This window comes from Protopterus annectens, chromosome 4.part0 (genome assembly GCF_019279795.1).
Source record: "Protopterus annectens isolate FY-2018-M chromosome 4.part0, PAN1.0, whole genome shotgun sequence".
NCBI lineage: Eukaryota > Metazoa > Chordata > Ceratodontiformes > Protopteridae > Protopterus > Protopterus annectens.
Window position 1 is genome coordinate 613,242,187 of NC_056733.1, and position 12,289 is coordinate 613,254,475.

The following is a 12,289-nucleotide window of genomic DNA, read 5'->3' on the forward strand; positions in this document are numbered from 1 at the left end:
TGCAAAGTTACTTCTTTCTGCCTTTTGCCGCCTTCATTTCTGTGCCAAAAACAGGTTTACTCTTGCACGACTACCCTCAATGCCTTCAAGTATCTCTGCTCGCTACCTTTCCAGATTTTCTTCGTCCTCTCTGCCTCTTGATGTTCTGCTTCAATTCATCTTATACATCTGCCACTAAACTCCCCTCATTAATTGTTTGCATGAATTCTGTAACAACTACATTATTCACCCATTCCGAAAATGGCCTAGTCTTCAAAAGATGTGTGGGAAACTGCTAGTGTATGTCTCTTTTGTTTCTATCTTCTAATTGCAGCATAGGTGCATGGCCACTGAAAAGTTATGAGTTGTAGCCTAATCAGTCAATCAATCAAATCAATCAATGAGATGGAGGTGCTGTTCTGTAATACAACCCCGATCCAGGCTCCCCCTCTTTTTGATATTTAAATATGCATATTCTCTACTGTCAGATCCATCATACCAAATGCTTCCATGTTTTTCCCCAAGTATTTGTCTTTTAAAGGGACCCTTATCTGTCTAGGTTCCCCTGACACATCCCACCCACTACATATCAGTTGACAGCTACTATAATCAAGCCTTATTGTGTGGCCATTAGGAGTCATAATATTTATTTATTTATTTTACATTTGTTGACCAGGATAGTCCGACTGGATATATGTCCATTTTCAGCGAAGGCCCGGGGAGAAAAGCTCCAAAATAATAATAATACACATTGAACATTTAGTTAATGTTAGTTTACAGCATAAGCAATACCAGCATTTAGCACATATAGTACTAACTTATTATAAAAAAACTTTACAAAACATTTCCAAAGTTATATATACATAACATTACATTCAGGTTTAAGACACATTAAGCAGCAGTTATACAGTTGACCCTTCCTGAAATGGTGTGGTAGAAACAAGTTAGAAGTAGTTGAAGGTAAGACACCTAAGTAAGAGAGAGGTCATTAGTCAGGGTTAGTGCAAGGACATAACCAATGAGTTTTGAAGTATTTCTTGAGTTTATTTTTGACTTGAGTTAGTGAGGGTTCTAGGGTCAAGTCAGCTGGGAGTCTGTTCCATGTTTTTCCAACAGAGTTGGCAAATAGAGAGTCCTCAGCTGAGTAGTTGGATTTGTATGTTTGAACTAGGAGTCTAGTGGATGATCACAGTGGCCGGGTGCTGGTGTAGGGCTGATAATATTTTTTAGTGCTGGTGTATTTTCTGGTTGGTAAAGGACTTTATGTGCCACTATTAGCTGGTTGAACTGCAGTAGGCTAGGCAGTTCAATCTATCCTAGGCGATTTAGGTTGTGACAGTGGTGTGTCCGGTAGGCTGTGCCAGTAGCAAATCTGGCAATGTGGTTATAGCAGGATGATAGTTTACTAAGATCTGTTTTGTTTAAGTTGGAGAATAGAGGTGAGGTGCAGAGAAGAGTTGATAGTAGATGGGAATGGGCAATTGCAGTTCTAGCAATTGGGGTAAGGAAAAGTTTAATTCTGTAAAGAGAGCCAAGTTTTTTTTATTAATGGTTTTGATAGTTTGATTGACATGCGCATCAAACTTCAGGTTGTTATTAACTATGACACCCAGTAGTTTAGTTTGGGTTTCTGGGGAGATGATGGTGCCATTGTTAGCGGTTATGTTGAAGGATGGCAGGGGGGTCCTGCGTGTGGGGGAGAGGAGGAGCAGCTTAGTTTTGTTGGGTTTAGGATTAGATGTTGATTGGAGAGCCATTTTTCCACTGTACTGAAGGGTTAATGTTAATAAAGTAGCTGGTGAAGTGTCAGAACAAATCAAGGTGGAGTCATCCGTATATTGAATGCAGATAGCATCTGGGATGACTGAATGAAGGTTGTTGATAAAGATGGAGAAAAGAAGGGGTCCTAGTATCCAGCCCTGGGGGACTCCTAATATGATGGGTAGATGAGATGATAGCTTGCCCTGCCATAGGACTGCCTGTTGCCTGCCCTGCAGGTAGACTGAAACCATTGGAGTGCATGGTTGTTTAAGGAGAAGGCCTTCAAGGCATTTATAAGCATTTTGTTGTGGTCAACCATGTCAAAAGCCTTGGACAGATCTAGAAAGAGTGCTGAGGATAGTTTGTTATTTTTGTGGTTGTGGTTAATGATAAAGATGAGGGCAGAAGTAGTACTTTGGTGTGGCTTAAAGCCATGCTGAAAGCTGGACAATAGCTTGTTCTGTGTGAGGTAGTGCATGAGCTGTATGTGTACACACTTCTCCATAATTTTAGCTAGAGGTGACAGAATAGCTATGGGTCTAAAGTTTGACAGTTCAGTGGAACTGCCTCCTTTATGGAGAGGTATGACATGGGAGATTTTCCATATAGTGGGTACAGTAGCTTCAGATATAGCTCTGTTGATCAAGATTGAGATGGGATACGCTATGGTGTCAGCAGCCTTTTGCAGATAGTCTGCTGGGAGGAGGTCGGCAGCCAGGGTGGTGGGTCTTAGTTTCTTAACTAGGGCATGAATAAGTTGTGTAGGAAAAGGTTGGAAGGTAAAGTTTGTTTGGGTACTGGGTGTGGCTGCATTAGAATTAGAGCCATTGGGAGAGAGTTGAGCCATTGGGAGAGAGTTGACTGGCTAGAGACCGGATAGTCTCTGTGAAGAAGCTGTTGAAATTATTAGCAATGTCTACTGGGGATTTTTGTTGGGAAGCTGAGGGGGGTGGAGTGGTGGTTTGGCCTGGGTGGCGAAGTTTGTTTATTCTTGCCCAGAACTTTTGAGGTTTGTTTTGTTGTTTTTGCAGTAGATGGTAGTAGTGATTCTTTTTGTCTAAGGTTATGGATTTTTTGGTGTCATTCTTTAGCTGTCCGAATCTTAGTTGATCAAGTGGGACTTTTGTTTTTCGGTAGGTGGCCCATGCTTTGTTTCTAAGTGAAATTTTGGTTTTGGTATCTTTAGAAAGCCACGGTGCAATATTAACTTTAGTTCTAATAGAGCGGCTGGGAGCATGGGAGTTAAGAATAGCAAGGAATTTGGTGTTAAAGTATGCTACTGCTTCATCTAGGGGGAGACTTTTTAGTACTGACGAGTTGCATGCCTTAAGTTCATTTTGAAACTTGGGGAGAATAAAATTCTTGTTGTTTCTTAATGTTCTATAGGTGGGTTGGTAGGAGCAGTCTACTTTGAGCTTGATTACATAGGTGAGACAGTGGTCACTTAGGTCATCAGGCAAAGTGCCTGATTTATAGGATTGAAGATGGGTATTGATGAGTATCCAGTCTAGGGTACTTTCCTTGTTATTGCGTTTTCCTGTCCTGGGGGGGGGGGGGTATGATTTGAGTAAATCCATAGAAGTTTATGTGGGTTGTGGGGGGTTTCACAAGAGTAAGTGTTCCAGTCAATGTTGAAATCCCCAAAGAAGAATTGTTTCTTGGGGGGTAGTTATTGGATAACCAATATAAGAAGTCTTCTAAGGTTTCTGTGTTCCTCCCTGGGGAAATGTAGACACAGACAATGTTTACATTTTTATTTTTATTAATTTGTAGTTTTGAGAGAAGAATTTCAGCATTATTGAACTGGGGTGGTTGTTGGGTGTCTATGCTGACAGATAGGATAGACTTGTAAAGTATGGCTACCACACCACCCTTTCTGGTGGTATGGTCTAGTCAAAACATATTGTACCCTGGTCGCAGAATCTCATGGTCCTTAGTGGCAGGCTTTAGCCACGTTTCTGTTAGGCATAATATATCTGGGGAATGAACAGCTAAGACGGCATGCAGGTGCTGAGTTTTGTTATTTATGCTCCTAATGTTTAGATGGCAGGCCAGCAGTGAGTTAGGAGTTTGTTGGAGCTATGGTGGTAGGGGATATAGTAGGGGAATTAGGGTTAACAGCTGGGGATGGACTAGGGTTTGGGTGGATGTCTCTGTCCTTTGTGAGGTTGTAGTGTATCCTGAGTATGAGTTTTAAGATTTTGAATAAAGTTTTGTAATAGTGTCTAGTTTTAGGAGAAATGTAACTAGGTCTAGTAAGATGGTAGTATTTAGAGGTTAAGGAGGTAAGCATGAGGGAAGTGAGGAAGGGTGCATTATCAACTGTTGTAGATGGGATGGATATTTGGAATTTAGCAAACACTCACGTAGAAAAAATAGCCCTATGGCTGATCAAAATGGCGACTTGCTTAATTACACAGCACTGTAAGAGAAAGCTTAACAAATGCTTTTTATATGTGTAACCTACTCTGATTAATTGCTGGGAGAAACAGTTTTTGTTGTGGTGGCCAACTGCAATCCTGTAGACACTGTTGTGCAGGAGCTGCAGTATGCTAGTGTAGGTAATTGTAGAGTTCAAACTGAGTCACACCAGGTCAGCCAAGGGAGGAAGAAAGAGGGAAATCCTAAGCACCTAGACTTGAAAATCTCAAAAAATTGTTTGATGTCACCATTTTTTATCTTTGGTGGAAAATACATCATAGCTCTCTAATAATTTACCCTTCCAGTTCCCTTTTATTAACACATAACGACTGTATATATCCTTAAATCACTTCCTTAACCTGGATCCTGTTTTTTTTTTTTCATTAGTATCAATACTCCTCTTATTCTTACTCCTTCTAAGACTGCATAATACCCCCATCATTCTAGCCTTTTCAATCAGCATTTCATGCTCCTCTTCTCTTTTTAGGGGCACTTCCTGCAGCATTGCCACTTGCACTCCACATCTGTCAGTGTATCTTCATATCTTATCAGTTTTATTTTTATTAGTCAGACCATTCACATTCCAAACTTCAACAGTTTCACTTTAATTGCACATTTCTTTTGCATACCCTTCCCTCAATATCTCTGCTAGTATTAGCCACTATTTCCCCGTTCTCTTTTTTGCTACAACACCTTTTGCCTATTTGAACGCAATATAACCTAATGATCGACACTCTCATGACAACTTTTTTTGTACAGTCTAAAACCTTGCAAACAACACCCTTCCAAACTGGATTTAGAATAAGCATATCATTGTAATGTAGTACCTGCAATCTACCCATTTAAAATCAACACGTACCTATAATGTTTATTCCCATCCTGTTTCAAAATGTTGCTGCACCTATCCATAGCATTTTAATGCACATGCACTCATGTAGCATATTATGCACCTCTGTCAGTGACTACTACCCTTGCTGTTAGTTCCTAACCTAATGCTAATCCTCTTACAAGTATCTTTTAAACCCTTCCATGCAATATGCTGCTCAACTACGTCAGTTTGTCCACACAACCTGGCTTATCTTACCACAGCTTTTGCTGTTGCCTAGTACTGTCTCACCAACAATAATCTAATCGGTTATCATACTTATTTTTTTAACCAGTCAGGCATCTCTCTTAGATGTTACTCTACCCTCTTGTGCCGTCCTAGGCCATGATTCACTCATTTCCCATGATCTTCATCCACCTTACCTGTGTAATGCTTTGGAAATATTTATCTTGATCAGGAGATCAACAGTGGCAATTTCATGTCATATATTTATTCAGATTGTTGCAACTCCCATGTGTTACATATGGAGCCTTGCTAAATCTCCATATACCATCTTAATTCATCCTATGCTACATACAACTCCTCTGCCATTCTATTTCAAGTTCCCCAAGGCTAACTGCTGCTTCCTACCTACCCGTAATACTTATAAGCTGATAAGAGAACGAGGATAAAGACATAAGACAGACAGACAATAAGGAAGCATTTAGAATGCATTAAACAATGCTACTTTAATTTTTATCAATTCCCACCTAACCCTTCAGTCCAAACTTTCAATGTCCAATTCCATTTCTACAAGACTTGACAAAGTCTTTGTTTCCATTATTTCTCTTGTATGGTCCTTGTTGGATAGTTTTGCTATTTTCCATTTAAATAGTGGGAATGGCTTCTCTGGTAGTCTCTCCTGCACTGCCTTTACAGTCTCTCCTTGTGCAGTTGTACATCTCACTGCTGCTGCTGTTTCCCTCTGCACACTGTTTGGCTAGTCTGCTACTCTTTTTCTCAAGTCCTCAATCATTTGTTCAGGCTCAATACAGGTCAGCCTGAAGGGGATAGAAAATTTTAGAAAGTGCTGGAAACGAGTCTGAACCTCAGACGCATCTTTCTGCACTAATAACAGAAATGAAAGCATTGTATATAATCCATGTCTGTGGGGAAATTGTAATTGACTGCATATACTCTGCTCTGGTGTCCCCAATCTTATACTTACCTCTCCTTCTACAGGACTAAAAAAATCTGTTATTTCTTCTGGTGAGAACTAAATCTCACCAGCAATGGACTGGCTTGTCTTCTACCACTAGCATGCAGAAAATACACCCTATGGACCCTTTCTATATGTATATCTACAGGTACACGTGTCTGGTCTCCCAAGCACTTTTTCGTAAAGTTAACAGTCTTTTTCCTCAAGCATCTCTTGTACTGCAGTAAATCGTATATTTTCTCTGTGGGACCAGTCCTCCAATTCTATCAATTTTTGCCAGGCCTGTTCTTGCACTAATTCAACATCCAAGATGTTTTCCTTGACTGTTTTCTCCAAAGTATGTTGGTGGGACATAGCATCTAATTGACTGTAGATCGAATGTTCCATCTGCTACATTTCTTACTATCTGAATTGACAGAATCCATCAGGGAGACCCACTTATCTTAAAAAAAGATTCTGCATGAATATGATAGGTTCATAGGTTAGTACTAAGCTAACTGCCCTTGCGAGCCATTTTAAGCCTAGCCAATTATCCCTTGCGAGACTCAAACCCTGCACCTTGTGTTTGTAAGGCAAATACCTTAACCATTAGGCCACCTTGAGGTATTTCAACATATGTTCCTTTTAATTTTCTTCCATGTTCTCAGTTTTTCACTGATCCCCAGCCACAATCTCATGGTTAATTTGGTATGATTTTTTTCTGGGTTTCCACAGTACTGACTGTTTATTTTTTACACTTTTCTTCGTTTTATTAGGTGACATGAATTTAATTCATAACTTGTTACAGATGTAGTATTACAAACACTCCTCACGCCACAAAACTCCTTTTTACGCCAAAGTTGCCATGCTGCCAAGTCCAACAAGGAAATGATTCTCTTGAGCTGAGACACAGGATCTAAACTACCTAGACATAGCAAGGTCTTACTAAGCCCAATGCTACTGGCTGCCAAAACAGCAATCACTAGAAAATGGAATCAAAATCTAAACCAACTGTAAATGAAGTACTAAATATTGCAAATGAGATAACAGAACTGGAGGTGGGGTCTTTAGAAAACACAGAACGAACAAACTACACAGAAATAAATGGAACATGTGGCAGCTATACATGCAAAACAATGTTCAGGAAAATGACTAAGGTTTAAAGATGGCTGGAATTGGGAAAGTCATATAATGTTAGAAGTGAATGAAAATTGTTAAAACATACATATGCAACAAGAAACTAATAATGCAAATGCTGTTATGGTTTGTTTTCTTTTCTATTACATGTTGTTTACCCATACCACTCAAGAGAGAGAGAGAGAGAGAGTTTTTTCCCCTTTCAGGAAAGAGTAAATAGAGAAAAAGACCTACCACGTATGTCGACAAATGATAGTTGTTGCAGTTATTTATCCATACTTGCTGATCAAGCAGCAGTATAAAACAATGAGGCTAAGATTTTGCCAATAGAAAAGTACCACCTTTAGCCACTTTAGAATGCCAAAAATTGGACCACTATTCTACAGGAGAAATTATCATCTTCCTTGATGTTTAATCTTGGTTACGCTTGTGAATGAATGACTAGATTACACATTCATAAGTAGGTTGTGGGGTACAAACAGATAGAAATTCTAGAAGTTCATTTTGAATAAAAACTTCACGGAGGCTAGTCATTCATGATATCTTTGCTGTACAAGTAACATTCTGATAAAGATCCAGATGTTACAGTATCCAAGTCTCGTCAATGCATGCTACTGGTCTAAATGGCACTTCAACCAATACACTGCTAATCCATCTGGCACTCTTCTGGTTTGCATGACACACCTACTAACAATCTCTTAGTCCACCCAACACTCTAACTGGCATGGACTGTGAGCCAAGGGCCAGCCGACACTCCACCTCACACACCTGCTGTACTTTTCTACCAGCAAAATCTTTAGTATTAGTATATCCAGTATATTGTTGCTGGATCAGCATACAGATAACCAGCCACAGCCCACTCAGCACTCTGTCACTCTGGCAATTCACCCATCATTTCAGATAGCATTATGCAGGTTCACCCAGCAATCTACCTGATATGTGTGTGCGCATAGGTGATAAATTGCAGTCCAGCCATCAAAGCACTGCTGGATCTGTGGGAAAGATCTGGTCAAGGCACTCTACAGACCCTTTATCACATCAGTCCATGCAGCATTCCCTTAAGCCCAAATTATGTGCCAGGTGCCAGCTGGCACTCCACCTAGCACCGCATTATTAGATATGTGAGAGAGAGAGCTATGTTATGCTAAGGCACTCTGCATGTCCACCTGGCACTCCATTCAGCACTGCACTGCTGGATCTGTAAGACTGTATGTCACACTCCTTACAGCAAAACACTGTTAGGAATGGGAGACAAACAGCAGCACATACTTATAATATATAGTCACGGGTGTGTCATTTTCTGCATTGCTCTTCTGGGTAACTTGGGTAAAACACAGTACAGGACTTGCATACTATTCAGGTATCTTAAGTGTGCAGTGCTACTTACGGGCCTCATTAGCACAGGACCCACCCCTACCACATTTGCATATGGTCCTCCAACACTCACTATCTATTAATGCAGGAATGTGCTACTAGAACTCTGAATCAGAACATACTTACCTAGTATACAAGCCACTCTGTGCAGCTCTACATACTACATAACTAATTTAGGAATTCTATGCCTACTGTAGTGGGCTGCACAGCTAAAAGACTGCACCTGTAGATATTTTTAAGCCATCTTCCCATCTTACACAGCACTGGGGAGGCCAAAACAGACAGTGTACACGAAATGAGCAGAAAGGGTAAAAGCAACACGGACTATCAAAATTTCTACACTCATCAACTATAGTGTCTTACATACTGAAAGAAAGTTATAAAGACATAAAAGCAAAATATAAAGCATTATGAAATAAGGGCACCAAGACAGTTCTGGTGGTAGGAGGAAGAAGAGAATTATAGGAGTCCGATGGAATGTATATACAAAGTAGAATGAAAGTAAATTTTCACAGACAGTAACGAAGCCCTGCAATGGTTAAGTACATGTAGGAAGTTTAAAAGTGATACAACAAATGAAAATGAGAAAGTGAAGTGGGGGGGGGGCACTCAAGTGGACTCCACAGAACATAGCTCTTCAATTGATGCATTCATATACTTAAACAACAGCTGTTTTGAAAATCAAACTGTTTTTAATAATGTAAGTACGAAATGCAAATCTTGATTTTTCCCACAATTCTGAGTGCTTTTTCAGATATAATAAAAAAGAAAAAATTTCATAAGAAACAAAAAAAAAAATGTGCAATTTTCACAAAAACTTTGAGATACAGCTCTTTGTTTTTAAAACCAAAAACAAAAACTGAGCAGAATTTGTACACGAATATTCCATTATTCTACCAGAAACTTTTAAAACTTAACACCTACCACTTCAAGAGAGACTGATGTATCAGGGTCATAAAATAGAACAAATTAGCCAACACTGGTGCACTACCCTCACAAAAACAGCCAGCAGTCAAGAAGTTAATGAATGCTTTTCAGATTCATACACCATTTAGTTACATATAAACACACACACACACACACACAATCTGATGAATTAAATCATGGATTATACAGAAATAGCATTGCCAGCTATACACAAGAATGTGCATTGCTCTCTTTCTCTCATGGCCCATCCATGCTGTACTGAATGTGGGCTACCACTATTTGCTACACCACTGGCAGCAATTAATGTATTATATTTCTTGCAAGTAATACAATCCCAGTGCTATTTAGCTATATAAAATGATAATCTGCTACAAATAAACCTAGCTGTCTGTCTTACCTGACCGCCTGGCACTACTGTACCAGGTGACAGGTCCTGTACAGGCTGCCATTAATTGCTGGACAAATGCTGACAGCTAATGTATTTTATACTTTAGGAATGATTACAGTCCCCAACACTACCTGCTTACAGAATAACAATCTTCCAAAAATAACTTGGGAATTACCTAGAAGAGACTGTACAATTGAAAAGACACAGACACTGATGCCTCTATTTGTCGCAGAGATCCAGCACTAATGTGCCAAGAGGAATGCTGGGTGCAGTGCTCGAGGGCATAAGCACAAATTAACTACTGGGTTTGAAGTTCTGGCAATGACTACATTGTATCTTTTTTATATTACATTAACGCAACTTATCTCTGCAAATTAGGCTTGAACCCTCTTTTCATACTAAACTAATATATATATATTTTTTCATAAAACAGGTTATACTTAAGATTTTTCATTTAAATAAGATAATTAATTTAGTTACTTTTTACTGTACAAAACCATAACAATATGGTATGAAATTATAGATTGACAAGTGTAAAGCAACATCTATAAACAGATATTTAATTTTCAGCAGCGCAAACCTTAAGTTTCAATATTCAGCCCTAAAATTCACCGTCTTATATCCACTTTTGGCTGGTACCACAACCTCCTTCTTTAACGTCAGTGACTTTGCATCAGAATTTTGCTTCCTCTTTTAAAACAGTTATGTTGTTGACGAAACAGTACATAGTAAAAATCACCAAATAACATCTGACTTTTCAGTTCATGACTTAGGATATTTGCCCCCAGCAATTTTCAGGTTGCATTAATTCCTGACTAATAACTAAAAAGCAATGCAATCACACATGCTGTGTCCTATAAAACCTACAACCAAAACCAGAAGATGACAAAAACTGTGATAACCCAAGTGAAACATTTTTGAGCATGTTTTTACTTATTCACACTTAATCAAAACCTAATGTTATGGTATCAGTCCCCCCCCCCTAATTATTGACTAGAGAGGTTGAGAACTATGAGATAAATCATATTTTTTGCTTCAGATGCACAAAAGAAGAGGTTGGCTTCAGCTACACTGCAAAACCTTAACCAAGCAAGCTTTATTCACAATAACCTCAAAATCATTTATAAAAGAAAATGAGACATAAAAGGCTCATCTAAAAAAAAAAAAAAAAACTTTAGTCAAGCATATTGTTGAGCTGGTGTAGCAAGAAACTAAAGATAGTTACGAAATAGAATAGTAGGGAAACAAACAAACAAGAAAAGTAATCCATTCTGTGTTTGTTTCTGGCATTTCAACTGTCCTGGGCATCACTGGACACTTTAAAAAGCAGTTATGTCATGCTAATAAGATACAATGACTGAAAATAAACAAATAGCTAACATAAAATGCTGCTGTCAAAGCTGGTAAGTAAATAGGCCAGAACGCTGTTAAGATTCATTTTTGTACTCTAATCAAGATCTACATAAAGGCTGCATTTCTAACATGTAATGGGTATTACAAGTCAAACAATCTGCTCATAGAAAAGGTTGATACATTTTTGTTTAAATACATGTTCTTTTACTTCCAATGATTTTTTGCGGTACTGCATAATGAGTGATGCATATAATGAACTCCTTACCTTGGAAGATTTCAGAGTCTGTTGACCCCACCATATAGGGTTAACATCGACAACAATTACAAGAATGCTGAGCTCATCATCTACAAGGAAAAAAAATAAGTTTTGTTAGGCACATAGTAAAAAAGCTGGCGAGAGAGGTCAGAGATGATAAAAAAGTTATGAACCTACCATAAAGTTCCATGCGAGTTATCCATCTCGCCATTCATTCTTTACTGATGGGTTCAGAACCAACTTGGCCGTTTTTACAAGCTCGAGGTGTTCAACTAGCTTGCGGCTATCCCATGATGCCCTACTGCCTTACCCAGACCTTATCTGCCTTTGTGCCAATACTTGTACTGAGTTACCTACAAGACATGAAAAGGGTCAAAGCCAAGGAAGCGCCAATCAGATAAAAATTCTCGACCCACTTGAAGCTCACAGGCTGGGGGTTGGAGGGTGGGACGTAAAAATGAATGGCGAGATGGACAATTCGCATGGAACGTTATGGTAGGTACATAACTTCTTTATGTGAAATTGTCCTATCTCGCCTTCATTCTCTACTGATGGGACAGAATGCACCATTATTTCTGGGTGGCTCACAGGAGTATATTCTTCAGTACAGTGGATCCAAAGGAGGCCCTGTCCCTGGAGGTCAAATCTACTTTGTAACGAGTGATAAAGGTGCGAGGCTCTGCCCAAGTT

The 12,289-nt window shown here is 39.2% G+C and overlaps 1 protein-coding gene across 2 annotated transcripts in view; it reads right to left on the reverse strand.

Moving 5' to 3' along the window:
• Positions 1 to 12,289, reverse strand: part of GTF2H3 (general transcription factor IIH subunit 3) — a 320,617-nt gene that overhangs the window by 262,640 nt on the left and 45,688 nt on the right. For both annotated transcript variants that reach the window (XM_044068552.1, XM_044068551.1), the window contains exon 2: positions 11,609 to 11,688. In XM_044068552.1, coding sequence (XP_043924487.1) covers positions 11,609 to 11,688 — 80 coding nt within the window. The remainder of the gene's footprint in view (positions 1 to 11,608; positions 11,689 to 12,289) is intronic.